General features: G+C 39.6%; 1 protein-coding gene across 1 annotated transcript; it reads right to left on the bottom strand.

Moving 5' to 3' along the window:
- Window positions 1-27,635, bottom strand: col6a1 (collagen, type VI, alpha 1). The gene is made up of 35 exons (XM_044367346.1): window positions 27,238-27,635; window positions 26,483-26,612; window positions 26,131-26,331; window positions 25,869-26,028; window positions 23,604-23,723; window positions 23,404-23,424; window positions 22,676-22,696; window positions 22,531-22,575; window positions 22,363-22,416; window positions 22,191-22,235; window positions 21,787-21,813; window positions 21,652-21,678; window positions 21,459-21,503; window positions 21,290-21,343; window positions 20,622-20,684; window positions 20,472-20,534; window positions 20,324-20,377; window positions 20,197-20,232; window positions 20,055-20,117; window positions 19,688-19,750; window positions 14,640-14,702; window positions 14,078-14,140; window positions 13,898-13,948; window positions 13,774-13,809; window positions 13,571-13,633; window positions 8,684-8,749; window positions 6,484-6,519; window positions 6,073-6,109; window positions 5,848-5,856; window positions 5,602-5,735; window positions 5,097-5,203; window positions 3,067-3,253; window positions 2,701-2,875; window positions 2,549-2,578; window positions 1-2,282 (listed from the first exon to the last, which is right to left on the bottom strand). Exons 1-35 carry the CDS (start codon window positions 27,317-27,319, stop codon window positions 1,678-1,680), a joined length of 3,036 nt encoding a protein of 1,011 aa, XP_044223281.1. The 5' UTR covers window positions 27,320-27,635; the 3' UTR covers window positions 1-1,677.

Raw genomic sequence — 27,635 nt, 5'->3', positions numbered from 1 at the left:
TTTGGTGTAGCAACCTTTATTGAGGGAGATCTTACAACACTACTGAGGTTGTGTATCCTCAGGTAAAAATATCTTCTTTAACAACATGGGTAGAGGCTGATACACTGGGACTAAAAGCACCACAGATAATAACAAGAGTATAGCGACTCTGGGTGACTGAAGACAACAAAACCAAAGGTGTGGAGTTTAACAGTTATGGGGATCTAAACAGTGTTTGTTTGTTTCCGTGGGTGTGGGGGGACTCATGGCATTAGTCCCATTAGGTTTTATTTTTTCCAGCCTTCAACTATGACAGATGTTTTCCTACCTCACTGAGGAAGAACAAAGATGTGTGTATGTGTGTGTTTGACAGACGTGTCTGTGGTGTGCGCAGACAATAAAGAACAGGTTTCTGTCATTCTGTCATTTGAACCAGTGACCCCAGCAGAACTGTTTATGGAACAAATGTCCAAGGCTACACATAAAAAATCACCTCCATATACATGTAAATGTCGGTCACATCAAGCACAGGCCCATGTATACACACACACATGCTCGGACAGAATCATACATGTTGAGTCCAGCTGTCCTGTCCTCATTAGTACCAGGTGAAATGCTGACGGGTTTTGTTTTGAGAGTCTGCCTGAAGTCATGTCCCGTTTTCCCTGTTGGTTTGGTGATCTAATAGAGCTTTCAAGTGATGTCGGGTTGGAGTTTTCTCCAGTTCAGGTATATGTCACGATTTTGCAAACTGACTTTGCAATTTGCAAGGTACATGTTTGCAATTTAAAACAATGATTATCCATAAAAGCCAGTCATGAGCCAGCCGTCTATTCATTTAGGTACACCAACCAATCGCCAAAGAATGTGTATGTTTTCAATTCACAGCTGTGGCTGGTTCACTTATGTTTTTATTGTGTAAAATTTTGATAGGTCAGGCATTGCTGGTATGAATGAATCATACCACAATTTAATCCTAAATCCTGATTTTCCTGACTCGATCATTCAACATGTTCATGTGGACCTTCCTGAAACTCTGTAAATCCGACACCACTTAAAAGAGTAGTAAGAGCTACAAAAGTCCACTTCAGACACTAAATAAAATTCTTCAAAGGGCGAGAGCTCCGGTCCTTGAGAGACAAGAGAGTGTAGCCTTGATGAGTATTTTTAACCCGCACTGGTTAGTTGAAGTGAATCAAAGCACTGGTTCAGACTAGCTGATACAGGAATGCAGAACACCTGAGTTGAAATTAGCTCAATGCAGTTGAAAGCTAGAAGTAAGTTTATATGTGGCCATTACTGATGGCTCTTAAGAACCGGAGCAGGTACTCTTACTGTGGGATGAATTTACCCTGAATTATGCTTCCCAGGCAGCTGTTCCTTCAGATTTAGTTCTGTTACAACTTTTAAAACTCTAAAATGGGATAGATTAGCACCATCATTTGGATTATGGTCTAATGATCCCAGCGCACACAGCTTGAGATGGTCTGCCTTTGAGGCTCAACTCAGGGTAGAAATGTCCCAAGGTTATTTCATGAAGACATTTCCTTTTGCCTGCCACACAATCATTTGTCGTTTTGTGACATTTCTTTACAAAAAAGTACTCAAATGCAGTGTATGGTAAATGAGTGAGACTGAATATTCATAACGGGACTAAAAATCTAAAGCGTGTTCATCCTATTATTTGGGGCCCTGCGCTCAGGACATGGATACCCTTCGGGAGACGGTTTGGTAGAAGACCCCGCGGAGCAGAGAGGGGTAGTCTGGGACACGGAACAGGTGGCGCCGGGCATAGGTGTCGTCATCCGACCGTCCCCTTCTCGCTAGTGTGAGCAGGTTGGCCTCATTGACTTGGCTGCCAACACCGACAACAAAGAGCTCCAACTCGGCATCTGCTAACTTACGGACGGCATCCACCAGATTGGTCATTGTGACATCCTGCGACCTGCCGTCAGAGAACAGCACCAGCTTCCTCTTGCCTCCCGATGCGTCTCCACGGTTTGGCAATTTCCTAATGGCAAATTCCATGGCCTGTAACACATTAGTGCCGTCATTTTGGAAGACTGCCTCTTCAAGTCGATTAGACAGCACGGTATAATTGCTAGTCAGTTCCTGCTCTATTTTGGCGTTGCGGCTGTACTGGCCCACAGCCATTCTGACTTTGACACCCCTGTCCGTATTAGCAGTCAGGAAACGATCGGCCAAACGGCGGACAAAGGTCTTGCTCATCTCAAAGTTCTTCTGGCCCACACTGGCTGAGCTGTCCATCATCACCAGAATGTCGTTACTTTGACTGAAGGAGACTGCAACACACACAAACAGGCACGATACATCTGATCAGTAATTGATTGGAGTGATACTGTATTGACTGATTAGAGAGCTACACAACACAGCCAAACGTATTTATACATTTTAAATTACAGTATTTATTCACATTTTTAAAGATGTTAGCAAAGAAATAAATGGCAAACTGGGTCAACAGCAATATGATAAGGTAAAAATTAAAAAGAGCAAACTGCAGTCCAAAAAAATGTAAAACTAGTAGCATATTTTAAAAAAACAGACTTACTGGGACATTTGTAGTCTGGGCACTTCTTATCTGAACGTGGGAATAACAGGCGTTAAATCAGTTTATTTGGAGTTGATACAAAATATTCAATTGATGAAAATTACCATTGATCTGTGTGTGTATGTATGTGTGTGTGTGTGTGTGTGTGGTACCTTCACAGATTCTGGATGTGAGGTTCTGTAGGAAAGAGTCCTCTAGCAGCTCAGCAAAGTTGTCCAGGACAAAGGAAAAGCCTGGTTTGGATGCGTCACTCTTACACACCATGTCATCAATCTGCTCTTTGTTGGGTTGACGGCCTGAGTAGTCCCTCACTCCTAAACCGCCCACCTGGAGAAGATGTTCTCAGGTTAGCTGGTACCTCAGCATTTCAGTTAAAAGGTCTAAGAGTGAATTCAAAGAGTATGGCATAAAAAATACATAAAAGCCAGATTTTGGTGTAATAACATTATTCACTAGGCACACAAAACTGAAGTCATGTGTCCCCATGCGCTTTACTGTGTCTACTGCATTGTACTTACTCGGACGTTGTTACCACAGAGTACGTCGAGGCGAGTTTTATCCCTGGAAATATCGGAGCGTCCATCGGTGAGAACAAGAACAACTCGGTTTTCTTGCCTCATTCCACTGATTGTGTTTCTCAGAGTATAATCAAGGGCCTGGCCTGTATACGTGGCCTCAGCCAGCCAGTGCAAGTCTCTCACTGCCCTGCACACACACACACACACACACAAACATACATAGATGCTTGGTGACATATCTTTTAATATCTAGAAAATTAATAACAATTCTCTAAAGCTTAATAACAAGCTATAAAGCTTGTTTGCTGCCTTGCCAAGAATTAAATAAGAGAATTCATATCTATTTCATTGCCTGTTACAATTATATACAGTAGGTCCAGGTTGTGTTTTAGCTTAGTGCAAAGACAGAAAATGGTTGGCCTCTGTCCAAACTGATAAAATATGCCTACAGTTAAAACTCTTATTTACATATAGTATCTTGTTAGCTAAAAAGCTCTATCAGCATCACCACTCCATTCAAATGTCAGTTGTGTTTTGTCTAGATTTCAAAGGGAGTAAAACTAACAACTTCAAGATGAGGACATGACCTCTGAGGTGAGCAGGTCTTGGCCCAGCTCTTGTTGGTCAAGAAATAGATTCTATGTGTAAGAGTATGTCCACACTGAGCCAGTGGTGGAAGGAAAGCTTGTCTGTTCTTTTCTTTGGTAGCTGGTCCAGCTACTCATGCATGTTGGTGCATGTGAGTCCCTCCGTGTCCTCCGCGTCTGTTTCCAAGATGGCGGCCGCATCGCAAACTTTCTCAAATTACAGCTAAAAAGTACATTAAAATATGTTTCTCAAAACATTTGAGGTGAGAAATAGGCAACACGGTAACAGAATCTTGATCCATATGGGTTTGATCTAAGTTTTGTGAGCTGTTGGTTCAAGGACCGCCTTCTTTCCCTTTTTTTCCTTCAACTGTATTGAGTAAACAACACTTACATTTGTTTTGGTCTGAGATGCTGGTGCTATAGTACGACATCTACTGGCCAAATGTTGTGTATTGCAACTTTAGGCTAATCCTCTTCTAGCTCCAGCTTAGTACAACTGTAGAATTTAGTTGCATCTAGCAGAATGGAATTGTCAGAAATGGAATATAATATTCATAACTATGTTTTAATTAGTGTATAATCACCTGAAAATAAGAATTGTTGCATTTTTGTTACCTTAGAATGAGTCCTTTATATCTACACAGGGAGTGGGTCCCTTTTCACAGAGCCTGCCATGTTTCTACAGTAGCCCAGAACAGATAAACCAAACACTGGCTCTAAAGAAGGCCTTTTGCATTTTTCGCGGCCACCGTAGGTTCTCCTACACACTTGGAAGGAGAGGGTGGAGGTATTCAGTTTGTTGCAATCTGCAACCACACAGCTAGATGCCACTAAATCCCACACACTGGTTCTTTAACGCACAGACATGACATTGATATCAATCTTCTCATCTAACTCTTGGAAAGAAAGAGAATATGCATATTTCCCACGATTTGAAACTATTCCTTTAAACAACATTGTTTCATTTAATATTTATAAAAGTTGTAAATACATAAGATATAATGTAAATAAGACACCTTAAGAGATGTTGGGAAGCACCTCGAACAGAGCTACGCTAACTGTATCCATTTGCTTCCTGACTTTGTGCTAAGCTAGGCTGAACATGTTGAAAGGACTGGTTGAAACTGTACTTAATGGTGTTTTAATTGGTCTCCTCAATCTCGATGAGACAGCAAATGAGAAAAAAAAATCCACGAGTGTGAGTAAGTTAGTTGGCCGATTCCAAATTTAAAACACTGTATAAGTTCTTTCCAATGTGTCTGACAGACAGTTGAAATATGTTCAAACTATGCATAGTTTTGTGAGGGAGTAACCTGTAACTGAACTGCTGAATCAAACCTCAACAGCAGTGGTGATGCTGAATCACCACTACACAATCAAAGAGCAAGCCAGAGGAAAAGCAAGGCAGGCAGGACTGTGGGTGCATGCATGTGAACTCACTGTTTAAAGTCGGTGAGGGTACCACCGTTGACGCCCAGCTTGACGTACTCTTGGGCTTTATCTCCACTGTACTGGACTACACTCAGTCCTGAGTCACCAACTGCGAACTAGAAAGAAAAACACTGCATGGTGACCGTGTGTTTTGTCTGTGTGTGTTGTGTCAACCAACAGCCTTCTGTCAACATTTCTGCATCCCACCCATCCTGACTAATTATATCCAGAATGGAAGAGGAGAGTCATTTGAGAGACATAACAGCAAATTCCAAAACCTATGAGAAAATCTTTCATTCACACTTTCTATTTTGAGGTCTGTTCTCATGGCAGCATTTCCTAACACTTCAGAAAAACAGTTTTGGCAAATTTTTGGTTTCAGCTTGAATAAACAATGCAATCTACAAAGGTCAAACATCTGTCATCCTTCAGAGGTTAGGAAAAGATGGATGAATATGAAATAAAGTTTAGTCAAATGTCAAAATACAAGACAAAATTCAGAAAAGGACATTACCTTGACCTGCTGGTCTTTAATCAGTCTGTCTATGACAGTAATGATAAAGTCTTTGGCAAGAGCAAAGTTTGTGGCGCCAATACTCTCTGAGCTGTCCACGACAAATGCCAGGTCCACAGGTGCACATTTACACTCTGAAGACACAAAAAACACACACATATGAACAAAATCACAAAGGATAACTAGCCATGTATTATGAGAAATAATTATAACGATAACTGTGTGTCATATTGGGTACAAACTTACCACAACAAGCTGTGATATGATTCGAAAAGGATGGGGAAAAAACACACACACAAATCAGAACAAAGTTAATTAACTGTGCAGAAAAAAACAACATAACCTGTGCAACCCTCAAATTCTTTGGGTTTTGATTGCATGTTTGGCTAATCAGGCACTGAGTTGAAAAGGGCAAAGAGTTTAATGCAGTGTACATGTGGTTGCATTTATGTGTGTGTGAGTGTAACTTACAGCAGAGCTTCATGATGATATCCAGAATTTCACAGTCCTGCAGAGAGAGGTGGAGTACATGTTACAGTACGGCAATGCACTGTTAAATCACATTACGTAACTTTTCTAACACAACACAAAGCCAGGTCCTAGACAGTGTTTCAAGCTGCTCCAAAAGAAAGAAAGAAAAAGAAAACATGACAATGATGATATTTTACTTAGAAGACTGCGAGGTGAAAGGCTATGGGTTTTTGTGTTCAGGAAATTGGATGTGTGGCTTTGGACTGAACTTACAGTATCAGTTTCAGATTCAAAACTAGCACAGCCTCAAGGGGAAATTAAGTCTGTGGTGCTTAGCCATCCTGTCCTGTGGCTAAAATGAGGGTGAGGGATCAGATTAAATGGACTGATTCAATTTTTTTTTATACTTACATCAGGTCCTGTTGGTCCAGGAGGCCCTGGAGGTCCCTGAAGAGGAAGGGAGAATGAGTGAGAGATGAAGATAGGGAGACTGAGTCATTTATTCTCCTGATAGATGTGTATATGTGTTTATATTTTACAAAAAACTGGCCACAGAAAAGTATATCTGGTCTGACTTCAAGATGACAGAACTAATACTGGAAGGCTCTTTTTATTTTAACTGGAATAAAAACGGTGATTCTTTGGAAAACCATAACTCCTTTGACTGCTACCCAGAATCCCACAATCACTAACCCACATCCACACCCACACATTTGTGTGTGCTGCTATCTCTCTGCAACAACATGAGAATCTTTCAAAAGTTTCTTGCCACAGCATTTTGTTCTTTCGCCTGGCTGCAGTAGAACCATCTGTTTTGTTTTAACAGACATTAAACTCAGTTTAAGAGCATTCTTTTCTGTGACAAAGATGCCAAGCAAACACACACACACACACACACACACACACACACACACACAAAGGAGAGAGAGAAAAAGACAGAGACAGCCGTTAATTGTAGATGTGAGAGACTGTCCCAAAAACACATGACACAAACTGTTGATGCAGCAGAGACAAAGCCAGAGGAGAAGCAGAAAGAAGAGGGGAGGAGGAGGAGGAGGAAGAGGAGGAGGAGGAGTAGAGATAAAGTGAGGAAAATGTGAAAGGTTAGAGTTCAAGGTTTGCCTTAGAGAACATGGCTCCAAACATACGCTTATATTTAGATCCGATCTTTGTTCATTTTTTCACATCATCCAATACCACAAGCTTTCTCACGCCAGTTGGTGAAAAGGATGGGAAATTACACCATATTTCCGACTTACAGTGAGCCAAATTCAGGAATGCCATTTTTGTCTTTTCATGCGGTTTGATGTTATGTAAAGTGGTGAGAATAGCTAAGCTTAGCTCTGTAACTGGATGTCTATGGGATTAGTAGCAACTGTGCTCAAAGGTAGGGTCAAACACAGCTAAATAGTTATGTGAGCATGCTAACATGTTCACAATGACAGTGCTAACATGATGTTTAGAAGCTATAATGTTTACCATATTCACTATCTTTAGCTTGTTAGCATGCTAAAATGTGGTAATTAACATTAAATACAAAGAAGTACAGCTGAGGTTGATCAGAATTAGTGTATTAAGCATTAGTTTTGAAATTTCGACCTGATGGTGCTGGATGAAAAGTTAGGGGATTACCCAAAGTGAAAAAATTCATCCTGAGGAGGACACGAGTGTCTGTATCAAATTTCACGGCAATCCATCCAATAGTTGTTGAGATATTTCAGTCTGGAACAAAATGGTCGACCAAACAACAGACCAACATTGCCATCTATAGAGCCATGCCTTTGCACTGGGTGACGTGTTTCCTCATTATCAACAACACGAGCCATGTAATTTATTATTTGCAGTGGATCCCACACTCTGAATTAAATAGAGATTTACTAACATAAAATGATTTACCCCTGTTTGAGTAACATATGCAGTGCCCAGTTATTTAGCCTTTAGTATTTAGCCTTTTTTAAAAAAATTAAACAACACATTTTTGAGCCACTGTTAAAGATTTATGTCTTCAGCAGAAATAAATGGGCTTGGGGCTGAGTGCCACAGGCTGGCTAGGGAAGTCGGAAATCTTTTAGAGACAGACAAACACATTATTGGTTTGGAGTTTTCTTGCAATATGTTTACAATAATGAAACTACTGAATATTGCAAACCTTGTCCTTTGAATAAATGCAAATTCTTGTCCTTGTTTGGAAATCCTGTTTCACTGCTACAGTGGATAATCTAACATTTGATAAAATCTCACTGACTTTGTTAAGCCTGAAATCAGTGGCTTTCTTAATATGTAAATTAAAACTTGACTTGCCATTGAGCTAAATTAGGCTAATTTTTGATCCAGCAGTCCTTAAGACACTCTCCACTGTAGGTAAAAAACTATGACAAAACTATGTATGAGTGTTAGAGTGTGTTATTGATGTGGGGAGAGGAGTACTTTGCATGTGTAGACAGCAGTCCCTCTAATGTCTCAACTTGCATGCACATGCAGACAAGCCTCCAACACAGACACACACAGACACAGACACAGACACACACAGACACAGACACAGACACACACACACACACACACACACACACACACACAGTCAGCTTGGGTCCTGGCTCCATGGTATTCTTACCGGTCTGCCCTCGGGTCCTCTGTGACCTTTGGCCCCCTTAGCTCCTGGATTCCCTGGTTCCCTGTTCTGTGAAAAGAGAAACAACATAACAATTAGAAGAGAGGCCCACACCCTTTACAGTTTATAAATAGTGAAAATTACAGGATGTAGATGTGTTACAGTTACATAGATATCTAAGATGTTTTATACAGAATCCATGCTGAATGCTGTAAAGATCAATCACTGTCTGGGCATAAAATGCAATAATTTTCATGACAAGGTGACAGCTTTGTCACCTGTAGGCATGTTACAGATTAGTAAATCTTCATATGCCTGCAGGGGAAGTCCCAGCTATGTGCATGTTCTGTTTTTCTTTTCATCTTTCGAAAAATGTTTGTGAGTCTGCACTTATCGCATCAAGGGTTTGATGAAAATGTGATTACCACCATTACACACAATATAAGCCATTATCAGCCTGCACTTAAACTTGATTAGGGTTTGTATAATGGGTTGCCTTAACTATGGCTCAGTGATGAAAAATGAAGTCTGCAAATCATCAGTATAAAAATTGAATTTCACATCAAACTGTTGCTAAATGGGAGCACATACAGTGTGAAAAGTAATGGTCCTCTTATGGAGCCTTGCGGTGTCCCCACAGAAGAAGAAGAAGATGACAGTTAGAAAGAGTTACTATTAGATGACAGTGTGTTCACTAAAGAGATAAATTTAAAATATTCTATCTGATAAATGTTATTTTCTATCACAATAGCCTCAATATCAGTTGTATTGTGATACAAAAAGAAAAAAAAACAAACAAAACAGAAAATTCAATTGAGAAAGCATTTTAAGAAAGAATAATCAACAGGAAGGTCTGGTTGATATTGCCAAGCCTAGATTTCACTGTTCTGGAGAGCAGATGTTAATGGAACCATTTAAGAGCAGTACCAATGCCAAATTTTGACAATTTTTGGGACAAAAAAAGTTTACAAAATTATCATTATCAATAAGGGGAAGCTTAGTGGTGAGTATTACTGTAGTGTCACAGAGGAATTTACGGTTGTTTTTATTTTTGCAGGTCAGTTTATATCAGATTAGATTAAGTTATAACCTCTGGCTGCAGAGCGGCCATAAGTTATAATTTGAGGTAGCTTCAACCATGGATGAGTGCCACTGAAACACTACCGTGTATGTCCAAGAACATAGGTTTGGTTTCAGTGGGACAGATTAAAGTAAAGTAAGTGAAAGTAAGTCAGAATAGTATCTGTAGGTCTTCCTCTCAGGCAAACCCAACAACCCTCAGGTAGGGCAGCTTGTATTTAGCCTGAGAGGAGGAAAAAGTCTGCTAAGTAGTAGCTGCATCCCTCGCAGCTGCTCTTAAAGTTTATTACTGTGAGTGTGCGGTAAAGGCAACTCAAATGACCATTTTCATTAACTCCTCTCATCTCATTTCTCTCACCTGCACTATAGTAACTGGACAATCCAACAACACTGTTTAGTACGGAGTCCCTGAAGTCCTGAAAGATTATATTTTTTATCCTTGTCAATATTTTATGATACTCTACTCTACAAATAATACAGCCTTTAAAGATGGTATCATCAAAACATCCTCAATAGGTACAGTCATATTGAGAAAAGCCTCTAAATCCATTTTAAAACTTCTTTAAGGTCAGGCCTAGCCCTCTCTGGCCAACCATCTCCCACAACAGTGCAGCTGCAGAGAAAGGCAGCAGCCAAAGCCCCTGCAGCTGCTGCAGATCTGATTTCTGTGAGATTACAGTCCACATTGTAGAAGTGTGGAGAATAAAGAGCTTATATCAATTTAAGCAAATTATCTCGTCTTTAAGCTCCATGTTGCTACAAATACTGTTAAACACTTTAAAGGAGTTGGGCATTTTGGTTTGAGAGAGACTCCAGATTGATGCAAACTGGAGAGCAGATAGCACGCTTAGTGACGTTATGCTCCAGAAACTATTTTCAAAGCGGCTTGAAAACACATGTGCACATTAGATTCAAGGGACATGGTTGATTGAAAGATTCTTATATGCAATACCGAATGCTTTAAACTGGCTTTTTTAAAAAAAAATTTCAGAAAGAGCTGTATGAATTCTCTACATCAAAAAATGTTTACTCTGACAATGCAAAGGATCATCAAATCCCAAAGATCATTTATAGACAAAACTTAGCCAATTTTATCCACACAACCCCTCTGCTCCAGATGCATTCTGATCAGTAGTCACATAAATACTCATTTGCAGCTAAATATGTCAAATAGAAATGAGCTGCAGTAAGGGCAGGCTGGCACTGTAAAGTCACAAATTATCACAGTAAATCAATTATGAAAGCAGCAGATCTGCACTGCTGCTACACAAGCATTTACCTACAGCTGACAGATATGAAAGACAGGAAGAGAGAAGGTAATGCCAACCACCTGGCTTTTAAGACACGCACATGCACGCATATAAACACACGGTTCCAATTACTGCACATTCTCAACTTCAAACGCTCTGATCTATAGAACATGGGCCATATCATCCACAGTTACACACATACTTCCTGACCTTGATTTTATGACGTCATTTTTAACTACTCATAGCCAGATGTGACTGTTTGTTGGACCTCAGTGAAAACGTAGATATTATCATTCCAAAGAGTGTCAACTAAAAAGTTGAATGGGTGGAGAAGTTAAAAGGTCTGAGTATGTCTCCACCTTTATCTTCTATGACACACCCCTGTCTATCCACTCCTTTCCCCTCTGGCCAGAGAAAGTGAAGGCAAACAAGGTACGTGCCTGTACAGTGTAAAATATTTAAACAATTTAAAATAGAAATCCAGTTGCTTAAAAATAAGATACTTGCATTAGTTACTTGTTTTAAAATGTTATTAGCCAGTTTGATGCCCCATAACTGTTTCTTCCGCTGTACCATCCAAGGCAGTGAAAGGCTGAGTGTACAACTTGGAAACAAATAAGTGATTGTTCAGAGATAAATATATTACAGCCTGTTAAAAAGAGAAAAAAGAGATGCATGGTTGCCTCTAGGGACAAGTGGAATGTAATGGATTCATTTTTTCCCATTGAGATAGACAAAATATGGCATCTTATTATGTATTTTTTATAAAGGACTAAGTCATGGACTGATCGGTGGAGCAGCAGCTGTGGAAAGATTAGCGTTATTTTGTTTAAAGCATTAGTTCATCATCTGGGGAAATGCGCTTAGGCTATTTGCTCTTTCACCAAGAGTTAGATGTGAAGATTGATACCGCTCATATTTGTCAGTTAAATATAAAGCTATAGCCAGGGGACAGTTAGCTTAGCTTAGCATAAAGCCTGGAAACAAGGGGAAACAGCTAGCTAACAGCAGCTAGCTAAAGCTCACTAATTGACAAATTACATCTTCTAAAAAGTTGCAGTTTCACATTGTTTAAGTGCTGGACTGCTCCTAACCAAGAAATAGTCCAGCATACACCCCTAAACCCACAACTTGTCTTTTGTACACTTTTTGTACAGATTAAACCAGTATAACTTGTTCATTAGAGAGCTTTAGATGTGCTGAAATTTTTGACAGAGCCAAGCTAGCTGTTTTCCTGTGTTTCCAGCCTTTATGCTAAGCTAAGCTAACCAGCTGCAGATTGTACTCATATGTTTACCAGACAGATCTGAGAGTGGTATCAATCTACTCGTCTAAATCTTGGCAAGATAGTGAATATTTCCCAAAATGTCAAAGTACTTCTTTAAGCAAACATACTCCTACATAGTTAGATTATTATTTCAAATACATGAGTAAGAAATGTAAAAGAGGAGCTCATTTGAGGACCATAAGGGTAATTTTGAATGTTTACCCATTTACTACAAATCCCATTTGCATTTCTGCTAAACATTTTCCAAAGCATGCCATGAGTTTTTAGATTAATTGTTGGACAGTTTTGATTATTTATATTTCAGTCTAAATGAAATTGCAAACTTCAGCACTTACTAGCTTGAAATCAAGAAGATTTTGTGAAGACTCCAAAACAGTTTCTTCCAAAGTGACTTGTTTACATGGCCTGTATATGTGGTATGTGCTTCATAATCAAGCTGAGGGTTATTGTCCATTAACTCAGCAGTGGAATCAGTTACAGAAGTTATAAAATGTTTCCTGTATACTGCTCTTACTACTCAAGTTAAAAGTAAACATTTAAGCAATTGTGATTAGTATGCTCGCACAGAGAGCGTACGTCTCATCCTGCTCTGTGCTAACACAAAGTCTTTAGAAAAGTACAAACATATGCAGAAATGTTTATGTCATAAAACACAAACCTTGGAACTCCAATAATTTCAATGTAAGCACAACCGAGTTGAACCGGGGGTTAAAGTGTAAAAACGGGCACGCTATATGGACAGGGGTGATCACACACATCTACAGTTGCCACACACACTTGCACGCAAACACACACAAAAAGAGTAATGCAGTCCCTTCATCGTCTCTGCTCATTTCCTTGTATCCTTGACAACGACATATACACAGCTGCATCAGCTCAAAGCCTTCTTCCCCAATGACAAACACACACACACACACACACACACACACACATAAAATGTGTTCAGATCTACTTCAGAAAGCGTTTCCAGCTGCAAAACAGAAGGACAGTGTGAGAACGAGATCGATGGATGGAGAAAAATAAGAGAAGTAAAACTATACCAATAAGCTAATGCAAAGGAACAAATGTAAATTGAAAGACAAAAAGTATTATTATATATTATTACAAGTTCTAAAAGAGACCAATATAAAAAAAAGGAAATGTGCCTATAAAGCGAGATATGTGACTCACATCCTGTCAGTGCTCTCTGCCAAGAAGGGATTGAGGAAAGATAAAATGAGATCAAGAGTGAGGAGCAACTCCAAAAAGAAGACAACGCAGAGGCAGACTCACATCGGGGCCTGGCTCGCCGGGCTCTCCGTCATCTCCTTTGGGTCCAGGGGTTCCCTTTCCACCCTGAAGATCGCACAGCAAATGTTAGAGGTCAGGAGGGCATGTGAGCATGACAATTCATTTTACGCTGTTAGAAGTTAACTCATATTCACTGTTGTCAAAATGTTTTCCAAATTAAAATAAAAAATTGAAAGATAACTTACCGGCTCACCAGGGTCTCCACGGGCCCCAGGGTAACCCTAAAAGACATAAATGTTCAGAATGTACTAATGTACAAGGAGCAAAGTAAGTCATACATGACATGCATGAACAACTATCAACACATACCTGGAAACCAGGGCAACCTGCTGTGCCGTTTCCTGGGACACCATCTTCTCCCTGTAATAGACAAAGAGATACTATTACAGATCCACACACACACATACACAAACCTCACAACAGGGCTTATGATGGATGGCAGACATCTGTCCCTCTCCCTCTTTCCCCCTCTCTGTCTCTCTGTCTCACCCGCTCCCCCATCTGGCCTCTGTCTCCCGGAGCTCCTTTGATTCCTCTCGCTCCTTTGGGTCCCTGGCAGACGAAAGGAATGATAGGATGAGAAACATATGAGATGTGACAAGGCATGTGCTTTTTGAAAACATTTGGATGCTGTCATAAGACCACGGGTGAGTGTGTGCATGTGTGTGTGTGTGTCTGTGTGTTAGTGAGAAAGTATGAACAAAAACTCCAACAGTCTACATGCAGCAGAATGACTTTTAACTGCTTACATAACACTTTAATCTGTTATAGGCCCTGGCTAGCTGGTTACCTAGATTGTGTGATAGTGAGTGTCCAGTCATCTCAAAGGTTGTACTGTAATGATTGTTAATAGTTTTAATATACATGATTGATGATAATAACAGCTTTTTGATTGCAGTTGATATGTTAAACTGCATATTTATATGGATTTTGGAGCCCATCAGGGGGTTACAGTGCCAAGTTGGAGCTCCTGTGATTAAGGCTTTAAAATTTTAAGCATGTAGGCTTATCAGTAGTCTGTGTGCAAGTTTGTGTGACCTGTTGGACTCACCTCTGGTCCAGGTGAGCCTTCATCTCCTCTGTAGCCGGGAGGCCCATCCCTGCCAGGCGCGCCCTAGAAACAACAGCACTGTTAGAATATCTATAGAGAGACTGTTTTATATAATAAAAACAGTCACATAAACTTTGACACTGACTATTTTGAACCTACACAACCAACAACACAGAAACACTCTACATTCAAGCCATTTCCTCAAGATTTTGTTTTGTATTCTATTCATACTCCATGCTTAATTGGTATCCACTGCTAAAAAGAAAAAAAAGAACACCATGTTTTTGGTTACTGTCAGCATTCAACAACTACAGCTACACAATGAGTCTTTGGCACAGGTAAACTGTCAAAACCTGATATAATGAAACAGAAGCTAGCCTAAAATTTTCCACCAAGCCAAATAGCAGTGTTTTATTGTCCTCTCTGGTTGAACTTTTCAAGTCTGTCTCACCTCTGACCACACCCAGTGTCAGTGATGGGTGTGTTCAGAAAGTGTGCAGTGTTGTACCCCTAACCACTCCCAAAAGTGATGTCACAGTGTACTGACACACCCTCAAGTACACTAATACATCACTATAGCAAGGTGAGAAATTAAAGCACTGGTGGTGCTAGATTTTCAGCTCAGTCAAGTTGCTCTTCAAACTGAAATTTGGTTTATTATTATAAATTTGGTCTTATTTGGTATTTCTGGCCATCTCTATCCATTATAATAACATTGTACTCTCCAAAATTATTACTAATATTTGGGAACACTGCTACAGTACATTCATGCATTACTTCCTGGCCAATTTCATAACTGTTGGCAAGATCTAATGTATCTGACGCTGGATGGTGACAATCTTTGAGCTACATGCTAAGTAAAGTTCAAGAGGTTTAAAGTCCTGAACAGCGTCCACAGATCTGCCGCTAGCATCATGCAGTACAGCTTCACATTAGCAGGCTGTTTTGAAGTTGAAGTTTCTTCTTAATATATTAACAGAACACTGTGACATTTTAGGACAAACACTTGTTTGCAATCTTACCTTAAGTCAAATGAGAAACATGGCACAGACATGGCACAGAGATCACAAGTAGGGTGATATGGTTAAGTGTTAGCTTTAAAGTTAGCTTTAACAAAAGTGAAAAATAGACCTTCCACACCTCCAAGAAAACACAAAGGTGTAGTTTATAGGAGTTAGCTTTGGCATTTGTCCCCATAGTGAAGTCACCCATTTTGTTCAGGTTTTTTTTTTGTTGTATATATTTTTACGCCCCTCAAACAATATCAAACATTGTTACTATCCTTCAGTTTTTGCTGTACTTTCATCTTACAGCACAGATGACATACAATGTTAATACTGTAGAACAGCACTGACAGAAAAAGAAGACAGCAATCATTAGCCTTGATCAGAAAAAAAGAAAACATAAAATAGAATAAACATGGTGGTCTTGACATTAAGTACTTTTCTACTGGCGCCCATGTTTCAGCATATCCTGTCTCACTATTTTGCAGTCTGAAAGCTTCCTTTTCCAACCTAATCATTTCTATTGCGTGTATTTAAAGCAATCCAGTTTTTGTAACCATACATAATGAGAGAAAGATGTTTTTATTCTTTGAAGATACTCCACTGAAGTTATGCAAATCTCCCAGTATACATGATTGTGGTGTGAGTGGGATGACTATATTAATGTGGTTGCTTGCTTTGTTATACAAAACCAAAGATCTTCAATTTTATTGCAGTCCCACAACAAATGGAGCAGAGTTCCTTCAGTAGCACTACATTTTAAACATTTATTGCCTTCCCTTATGCCCATTTTGTATAGCTGTGTTGGGGTGTAGTATAATCTGTTAAGTATTTTAAATTGCCTTAGTTTGATTTTGTACAATGGAAGGACTGCCTTGCGTTTTTCCATATATCATTCCAGGAAATATCTTCCTCTAGTTTATGGAGGTCCCTGATCCATTTCATTGCTCAAGTCTTAAATTGATCGTTGGTGCTTTCATTTAATATTGTGTAACACATTTTAACTATATTTTTTGTGAACAAGCTGTGGTTAAAAAGTATATTTTCAACTTTGTGTATGTCAATGTTCAATTTGTCTACGGAAATATTCTTTTTAATAGTATGCCGTAGAGTTATGTGACTTAAGTATTCACTTTTTGGGATATTATGTTCAATGATTAATTCATTAAAAGTTTTAAAACAGTTGTTAGAAATTATGTGATAAAGCTTAGTGATTCTAATATCTTTCCATTTATTCCATTTTATGACCTTTTTGTTTGCTGTTATATTTGAGTTCTGCCACAGCAGTTGATTTATTGAGGTAGTTGTGTCAATTCCAATGATCTTTGTACATGATTTCAAGATGTTAAATGACGCTTCAATTGGACTTTGCATGATTTCCTTTGGATATATTTTCATAAAATCTCATTTTGTGTCAATGTTTAAGGTTTGTAACATATTTTCTTCTATCAGTAGTTGTCCACCTTTTTTGTATGAACAAAACATCCTTAAGTATGAACATCTTGCTATATAAAGGTTGAGATTGTTTTATGCAAATCTTCAAACCAGTTTTTTTGTATTGTGACAGGTAACATCCTAATAGTGTAATTGACAGTATGAAGAATGTTTATCTTTACTATGTTCACTCGACCCCACAGAGACATGGGAAGATTTGACCATCAAGCCATGTTTGATTTTGTTTTACTAAATATTTATGTGAGATTTATATCTTGTGTTTGATAACTATTGGTTGTAATTCTTAATCCTTAATATCTTAATTCTGTTGGTTTCCATTTAATTTTTGTATTTTGCACACATGTGATACTGTGGTGTTTGTTTAGAGGTAGTAGCTCACATTTTCCCCAATTTTCTTTGTATCCTGAGAGTCAGCCATATTGAGTTATAATCTGATTGATATAACAAAGTGAGGAGACCACGGCTGTTAGGTAGAGGATGATTTCATCACAATACAGTGATATTTTATATATCCGACTTCCAATTTTTATGCCTTTAATATTCTTTCAGATCTTATTTTCTCAGCTAATGGTTCAATGATTAGATTAAATAAAAGTCCTGACGCTGGACATTCTTGTTTTGTTGCTCGATGTAAAATGAAAGGTTTTGAAATGACGTCGTTAGTTCTTATTGAAGCCGTGGGCTTTGAGTAGATCATCCTAATCCACTGCATAATATTGTTATCAAAGCCATATTTCTGCAGGGTACTGAACATAATTCAACTTGATCAAAGGCCTTTTAAGCATCTAAAGTACAAAGTGCCACCGGATGAAGAAGCTTTTTTGCATATTGAATGATATAGAACGATTTCCTGGAGTTATCAGATGAATGGCAGTCAGTGTGTATCAGCTTTCTGATTACATGAAATAATGCTGCAAGAATTTTGGCCAGGATTTTATTATCTAAATTTGCTGATGATATTGGACAATAGTTTATGAATTAAAGTAATGTGGGAATAATTAAACACGTGGAAAACTAGAACTCTGCATTATAACCATCAGGCCCTGGAGATGTATTTTTAGAAAATGAGTTAATGGCTTAATTTATTTCAAATATAGTTATTGGCTGTTCCAATGATTTTTTTTCTCCCTCTGATAAGCAGGGAAGATATTTTTTTAAATTCAAAAATGTCTGCATTGAATCAGCTTCATCATCACTTTCAGACTTGTAGAGATTTTCAAAAAAGTCAGTAAAGGTTTAATTAATTTGATCTGGATCAGTGGTAGTTGAGTTATTTGGTAATCTAACACAAGATGTGATATTTTTAGTCATCTGTTTTTTAGCCAGCAACTTTCCTGCCTTACAACCACATTCATAATAATTTATTTTTGCTCTGTTTAGTTTATATTTAATTTTGTTCCTTATGATGTCATCATATTTCATTTTTAACTTACACAGTTCAGTCCATATTTCATCCTTATATTCATTTGACAGTGAACTTTGTAACAGCTTGATTTCTGTTAACAATCTGTTTTCTTCTTGGCGCTGATTTTTATTCTTTAGGCTACTTATCTTGATTAATTCCCCTCTAAGGCAACATTTTAAAGTTCCCCATATCAGTGGAATGTCAGGAATGGAGTTTTTGTTACCTATTTCATATACTGTTGAAACAGAACAAAATACTTGAATGTATTGACGGCTATATGAGTCTGAGTTTCCAGTCTCTGCTAACCTAGGCTAAATTGCAAATGTACTTATACGGCTCTCCTAAGGACAGCAAATAAGAATATTTCCCAAAATGTCACAATGCTTCTTTTGAATACAAGCTAATATAGACAAAAAGGATATCACAAAAAACACTGCTAATACATGAAGTGCTGTACTGTATACTACCGGCTGACAGGTTTAATGAGTACAAACGATGTATAGCACATAGCTGCATGTGAGCATACAGTTTTTTCCTGACTACATGAGGTAGACCCAACATGTCAGTTATTCCATGTTTTCTGTACTATTGAGTTCCCTACTATTCATTCAACTCTGATGAGGGAAGGAGGTGCGGCCTACAGCACAATAGATCCATTCAAAGTTCTGACATCACAGAGGTTACCACAACTAACGCTTGTAACGTATTATTATTATTACGCTGCCTGGTGCCTTATTAAGAAAACCATACTGAGGCTTTGGCTGGAGTAGATGGAGAGAAGGACTGAGTCAGAGGGGAAAGAGTGAGTGTTGATGTTCCCAGGAGGAGTAAGCAACTGAGAATGAGAGAGGGGAGATGGAGCATGCAGGAGAGGAGTGGGCAGCTCTCTGGGACTCTAGCCAGGTCCGCCTCTGTTTAAGCTTCTGCCCAGTGTACTCCCCCTCAAAGTGAAATATGGATGCACATGCACACACGCTCTCACGCTCACACGTGCACGCACACTAGCGAGCATGAGCCCATAAGTTCCCTCTCACACTGGAAAAAAAGGATGCTGCCAGAGAGAAAAGTGGTCGGTTTGTATGCGCTGCATCCTGAAACACTAACGAACAGGCTAATGAAGAGCAGTACTGCGCGTACTGTAGCTCCTGTGTGTGACTGTATTTGAGTGTGTATGTGTGTCTTACAGGGTCTCCGTTGGGGCCAGCTGAGCCCTCCCTCCCCTGCTCTCCACGGGGTCCTGGCTCCCCCTGGCAAGGAAAAGAATAAATGTATAAAACAACCTAAAGGCATTCAAGACAGTAACAAGTAGTGGACAAGTAAAGCAGACAGAGCCAATTTTCAAACAAAGTTAGATCAGTGGGAGTACTTCTGGAATAACATTATAAAAAAAGTATGAGTTCCATTAAGGTCAGTTCACTTCCAGTTCACTTATTTCCAATGAATTTCCTGAGTTTCTGATTAGGAGGTGCTGAAATCAGAGAGCTCCCTAGAGGATTGAGTAACCCCTTCATTCCACTTCCCTTCCTCCTCTTCATCCTCATCATCACTTACCGGGTCTCCTCTTGGTCCTCTGTTCCCACGGGAACCCTGCTCCCCCTTCTCTCCAACTACTCCCTACAAAGGATTTAAAAAGATGTTAACACATACTTTGGCAGCAGAGGAAGTTTAAAATCAATATTTATGCTATACTTACTCTCTCTCCACGACTTCCATCTGGTCCTGGTAAACCCTGAAACACACACACACACACAGAATGATATTAGAAGGTGCATTAAGGGTCACAAAGGTTTCTGGCATTGTCCAGGAGCTTCATGACTTACATCATCACCGCGCTCTCCTTTGTCCCCATTGGCTCCACGAGGACCCGGATCACCCTGTCACGACACAGACATAGCTTCTTGTTATACTTAACCATTCCCTTCGTAGAGATGTCTGTTTTTTGTCATTGTTCTCTCTGCATTGATTTACCTGAGGTCCCAGCTGCCCATATTTTCCAGGCCTTCCTGGTTCGCCGTCTCTTCCAGTATCTCCCTGGATTAAACACACAATGACTTATTACACAGTACCAAAATGTGATTTGAAATCTTCAACAGAAGAAGTATTTTCTTAATATCCTACTTTTGCTCCTTTCTGTCCATAAGGACCAGCATCTCCCTTTGGTCCTGACTCTCCCTGTTGACCCTGGAAACAGGAGACACAAAGACAGTTTCAGTACATGATCATAAGCAGCTGAAGCCACAACACTCCATCTTGGAGGCCACTGTGCATGTACGTGCATATATGCATGTGTGTTTGTTTACAGTATGACTATACGGCTTCATTTAAACAACCTGACAGCAGGGAATGTAAACCAAGTGGTGATTAAAGAACCAGGGGCCTCAGCCGGATTGCCAAAGGGGCTCCAGACGCAGGGTGTGATGTTGGTCAGGGCTGCATCGACAGCGACATTCCTAAGCACACAACTGTAGCTAATGGCTAATCTGTAAACAATGTTGCTGAGCCTCAAGGCAGATACAGAAGTGACTCATGTTAGTGTGTGTATGCGTTCAAGAGAGACATTAGGACACAGAAATAGAAACGAATAGAGTGTGTGTGTGTATCACTTGCACATCTGATTGACTGTGTATTTGCCGTCCTTAAGCCTGATGTCAATGTCAAAGTGTGTGTTAACATCTAGTGATGATTTACATCTGGTTGTGATCCAAACTGTGTGACATTAGCGTGAGTATGGTCATGAAGGCAGCCATAACAGGAGGATGTTTCTGTGATTGAGATATACAACTCACATCTGATCCAGGAGAACCTTTACAGCCGGGAAGCCCAGGGTAACCAGCTTCACCCTAATGAGGAAAACCAGGGAAACATATAAGAACATATGTTCAACCACTTTATCACATCAACAACAATAGATAGCCAGAGCTGGAGCGATTTGATGTTTCGGGGTTTGTAACTCACCTTACTTCCATCAGTTCCATCATTTCCTCTTTCACCTTTGTCTCCCTAAGAAAGAAGGACAGATAAATAAGATAGAGAGAGTGAGTGATGGGGAGGAGAAGAGAGATGGAGGAAGAAATTAAACATTAGATTTCAGAGCAACGACAGATAAGAGAGCATCCCTCTTAAGATCAGACAGTCCAGAACAGCTCACCTTGTAGCCTTTGTGTCCTCTTTCACCCTGCAGAAAATACACATGACATCAGTCAGCCATGTCCATGAATTATCCTGGAACATATACTGAATCTTGTTGAAGTAAACTTTTTGTATTTGTGTGTTCTGATAGTACCTTTCCTCCTCTGGTACCACGGTCTCCCTGGAAACAGAAATACACACATCAGACTAATCATCGTGACATAGTTGTTGACAAGATGGTAGGCAAACCTTGACAAACAATGAATGATCATCATTAGGTACATAACCAACAAAAATCAGTTGTTAGCTCTCAGCTTGCATCAGTTTGACAAAGCTAAAGCTAAGAAAGGTGGATAAACTGGATGTAGGAAGGTTTACAGTCCTTTAAATCCCAGTATGACACAATGGTGTCAATGATCTTGTATCATCCATTACTTTCAGCTTTATGCATTATTGTTGCTACTGCTTAATCCATTAGGCATCCTCTGAGTCGAGAATACTGCTTATGGTTAGTTAGCTGTAGTTAGCTGTGACCCTCTTGTCTTAAGTGCACTTTACCTTCATTCCACTGTAACCAACAGGACCAGGATCTCCAAGGCTGCCCTGTAACATAGTGAAAGAAATCATGATTCATCTGAATGACATGCCCATCAAGGTTCTGTGATGAATTAAAGGAGATGTGATGTGCGTTTGGTGAAGGAGGAGGTCGAGGGTGGAAAAAGTCACCTACCTTCGCACCAATATCTCCTTTCTCTCCCGGCATCCCTGGTCTACCTGATTCTCCCTGTAGAGAGAAAAGAGAACAAAGGTCTGAATAGGAACCATTTCTTGTGCAAGTGAATGCATTTGAGCGTGCTGCGTTTCTGACATAAGCTGTATTCATACAGTATCATCACACCTTAGAGCCAGGGTTTCCGTCGTCTCCTTTAGACCCATCTGGAGCCTGCAGGAGAAACATCAAATCACAGCCAGTGATGTCATTGCTCAAAAACAAAGTCAGAAAAGAATTTGAGATGGCATTGAGGTAAAAGAGGGATACTTACAGTACATTCATAAGAGCAGCACTGAAAAAAAGAAAAAGAGAGATTATGAACACTTCATAAAGTATGACCCTATGAAAAGCTTAGTAACTTGCATGTTTTCTGGTCTGCTCCAAGTTAATATCTAAATAATCACCTAATGGTTATTGGAATCATCTAAACTTAACATGTTTAAGCATCAGTTGACAGTAATATATGTCAAATATTTGAGATAAAATTGCAGTCATTTTGTTGGAGACACAAAAGTAAGTGAGTTTCTGTATATCGCAGCCATCTTAATTTGCTTTTTATGTTGTCATTTCAGCTTCCTGTTGTTGACCCCTCCTTACTTCCTGAGTATGAGAAAGTTTAGCAGAGTTTACATGAGAATACAAGAATCAGCAACAATGCGAATGAAAAACAAAATACTGTAAACACAATTCTAACTGGATTTGAGTACAATTAATTGCACTAAATACACAACTCTAGTAGCCACAAAGTAATAAACATTATTAAGTGGAGACATTTGGTTTGCAAAACATGTGGACGTAGCCAGTATACAACAATTTATCTTAATTCAAGTTGCAGAAGGAAAATTTAGCATAAACAATCTAGTTTTGTTAAACTGTTTTGTTTTTAGCCATGTTGAGAGCAAACCCCAACTTTTTGGATCTGCGATACATTTGCAGTAACCAAACACATATAAAATGGTTGAATCAATTTCCTTTCACAGAAAGCTTGAAAAGACATACCACATCGTCTGTCTCGTTTTTCTGAAAAGAAGGAAAGAAAACACAGGTTAGCTTACAAAAGAAAATGTTGAGAATGAAGAGAAGAGAAGAGGAGAGAAGAGAAGAGAAGAGAAGAGAAGAGAAGAGAAGAGAAGAGAAGAGAAGAGAAGAGAAGAGAAGAGAAGAGAAGAGAAGAGAAGAGAAGAGAAGAGGACACATACGATCATCTCAATGATGGTTTGAATGGTTCCTATCTTGTTGGAAGGTTGTGTGCGGTTGTCTGCGGCAGTGAATTTCCGTCTGTAGGTCTGGTCGGTGGCAATAATTGACAGTCTGGTTTCCTGGTGTGAAACAAAACACAAACATCATCATCTATTTTTCCTGAAAATAACACCTAGAATACGGTGTTTGCTGAACTACAGTATGTGACTGATAACAGTGATCTCTAAAAGCTTATTTATGTGACGTTAAGGTTTTTTTGTTTATAGGATCCAAATTAGTATCTGCCAATGTTGCTAATCCTCCCATATTAGACAGAACAGATACTATTTACACTTCACAAGGAAAGGAATTCACAAGGATTATGCAGCTTGTGCAGCTGCTCAACTTGCGCAAATGAGACAAAAATAGTCCTTGCAATTTATAAAGCACCCACAAAGGGTGAAATGCACCTCAAACTGCACCCCAAAGCAAATAGTGTCTTGGTGTTCCTTTCCTATTTGCACATATGTAAATTAGATAATATGCGTACATTTTGTGCAAAATTGGCCACTTTCTACGCAAATGAGACTCATTGCAAAAATAGATCAATTCACAAAGACCAGCACTAATAATCACACACAGTTAGAGTGAAATTATTAGTGTCTTCAGAGAGTTGGTGGTAACTGCAGAGCACTCACTCACTCTCCTCAAATCTTCAAGCTTATGAGGCTTGAATGATACTGAATTGATATTCAATGATATCAAGGGTGAAATCTTGAGTCAGACATGGGGCAACAATCAGAACATCAATACTGATGTACCTGAAACATCCTGGACACATTCAGTGACACCTGAACAATATTATCATGAAATTCAGACATTAATCTACCACGTTTCAGACCTGCCTGAGTCACATTAATAGCTGTATTTTGACATTTGACATTTCAGTAGATTGTGTTATAGATGCGAAATACTAAAGAAGTAAAAGAAGCAAAATACATGAAAGTTGGTTTGTGATTGTGGAGAGCTCTGTGTGTGCACCTCTGCTAACTGAAGATGTGCAATTTGAGGATTTTGTGCTCTCTGCAGTTTTCATTAAGGTCCAATCTGTGTGCTGAAATGTGGAGAAAAGCGTGAAACACTTGAAACTGCTCTGCTTGCTCAGTTAGACACAAAACAAGGGCAAATTGCACTCCGCTGTGAAACTTTAAGGATGTGTTTGTGCCCTTATGTCATTAGCACAATATCTTTTGTGAATGAGACCTTGAGATGAGCCAGATAGCGGTTGCAAATGATGCGCAATTCATGGTGCTATCAGCAGCCGCAATCCATTCTGTGTGAATTTGCCCCTTAACAAAAACACTTCATTTTTTTCTTTGTGCATTGATCACTGAATTTATATTTGATTTTATATATCTTTTTATCTGACATCAGGCATCAGGTCACAGAGTTCATCCTGTATGAAAAGTTACTTTTTTAACTTCTTGGCAGCATTCAGGATTTTTAATGCTGTTATCAGTATTGATATTTGAGAGTTTAAAAAATCCAATAAGGATATATCGACCAATTTTAATTTTCTTTACACAGCACATAAATAAAATTCTTTGATAAGGTTAGCTCAATTTAGTTTTTTTAAACAATTAATATACTTTGGTAGGACGTTTTACAGTTGAGAAATAAACTAGTCACTACTCTACTACTTTGGCATTCCTATACTTTAATTTCCTGTTATTTATCAGCTGTCATATATGCTGATACAATATATTTGCAATGAGCTAATATCGGTCGATATATCAGCCTGGCAGCTCTAATATAAACTGTATAAACTATTCAAGTTGAACACACAGCTTCATGTGTTCAGATCAAAAATGAATATGATTCAGACTCGGTTAGTGGATTACAGATCTGTGTGTGTTTACACTCTTGTAAGTTTATCTTTTGAAGAAAAAGAGTTTTAGACCTCAAGAGTGACAAGTGAAAACGCTTCACTTTATTTCCCTTCACTTAACCCAATCCACACCAGGAATATTAAGCAGTATCGACAAAAGGAATTATTACAGTGACCAATAACTCCCTCAATGTATACTGTATGTGAGTATTGTATTAAGATAGTGTAGAAAATCCTGTCCATTAACATTGGGGCATTTAGGCATTAAGTTGTGATGGTTAGGGTTTGAATGGGGTCTAGGGGATTTATGCAAATGAGGGTCCCCACCAGTATAGAAGTACAAACATGTGTGTGTGTGTGTGTGTGTCTGTGTGTGTGTGTGTGTGTGTATGTGTACCTCCTCGTCAGGTGAGATGGCGACAGCAAACACTTTCACTCCAAACTGCTTGGCTTCATTTGCAGCCTCCTGCAAGCCTCCACATGGCTCCTTGTAACCGGTCACAGGATGACCATCAGTCACGACCACGATGTACTTGTTCTGAGGGTATTGGGAACCTCTGCATGGAGGCAGACACAAAAACAAACACTCAGAACACGCACTCTTTTCTTGTTATTACTTATTCTGCTAAAGCGTATGTGTGTATGTGTGATATTATTACCCAGTGAGCAGCTCGCCAATGCCCCTCTTGATGGCACAGTCGGTGTATGTACCCTTGCCGATGTAATTGATACTATCAATGGCTCTTTTCAGATCCTCGCGCTCTTTCTCCAGGTCACTCAGCCCTCGCACCAGGATCACTTCGTCACTGTAGTGCAGTGCTCCTGCACTCCACGTCACCTCACGGTCACATTGGTTTGGCCTGGGTAAATAAAGGTATAACAAAGCGTAACAATCTTGTAATATTGCAGTCAAATCAGCACAATATTAATATGCAATATTAATAATACCAATAGGGGGGTGTATCATATCCAAATAACACCCCCCCTAGATTACATGTGTGTGTGTCTTACTTCTTTGTCATTTGATCTATGAAGTCTTTGGTGAAAGATTGGATCTGGTCGATGTAAAATTGGGGAGGTTTCTGTCTGAGGGCAACACTCTCAGATGTATCCAGTACGAAGAAAAGGTCAACAGGACAGTCTGCCAAACAAACAAACAAACAAAGATGGCTGTCAGCAAATTATCATTCATATCTGTCCTTCATAACAACTCAGACATCACAGATGCAGCACTGGAGGCCTGCAGGCTAACAAAGTGGAGCCTTGTGCAACACACTGGGTATCATGGGGCTGCTACTTGACCTATGCATCATCATACAGGTAGATTAATGACAGGTGTAGGCCTGTGTCTGGCTGTCTGCATGGACATTTCCACTCTGTAACTATTGCACAGCATCTTGGCAGGAGAGCAGGCCTGAGGTGCCACTTTGGCATCCACAGCAATGGTAGAGCTTATTCTGCATCCCACTCTGAGTTTATCAGACAACTGTATGGGCCTTTGTGACAAGGGCCTGCTCAAGGTAGGCTAAGCTACCTTCATCCTCTGATACTACTTTCAGTTGTTTTTACATCTCTACTGCTGATTTGTAAGGAGTCTTGAACGGCTTACCCCCGCCTTCCCCCCACCCCCCCCCCCCAAAAAAACATCTGGACCATCTCTTATAGCAAACATCACTTCAGTATATGACAAGTTACATTCAAACATAGAAATCCTTTACATGCATTACAATGTCATACACATCAGATATTTAAGAATTCAAACTTACCCCAAGACACGATTCTTTGGGTCTGCGTTTGCGTTCCAGCCAGGACGCACAGCAGCGTAAAGAGACTTATGAGAGTCTCCATGGTGGAACTGCGGCAAAACTACAAAACTGACAAAAATATCACAACACCCTGTTCCTCAGAAAAACAAACACCCAAACACCCCGACCCAAAGCTGGGTTCCTCTACACCAATTCTGCGAACTTTTGGTGATCCACCACTCCGCCGCAATTTGTCCGAGGCGAGACCCAGAGCGCGCAGAGGAGGACCAGAGCGCTTGGTGAGGAGGGGAGGGAGGAGGAAGAGTTCACGCGCTTTCTCAGAGGAGTAGGAATAGACCAGAACGCGCATGGACCAAAAGTTTACACAATACCCCACATAGTCCAAGTGGATCTATTTG

This window comes from Thunnus albacares, chromosome 12 (assembly GCF_914725855.1).
Source record: "Thunnus albacares chromosome 12, fThuAlb1.1, whole genome shotgun sequence".
Lineage (NCBI taxonomy): Eukaryota > Metazoa > Chordata > Actinopteri > Scombriformes > Scombridae > Thunnus > Thunnus albacares.
Note: the sequence above shows the minus strand (reverse complement) of the source record. Positions and strands in the feature narration are given on the sequence as shown.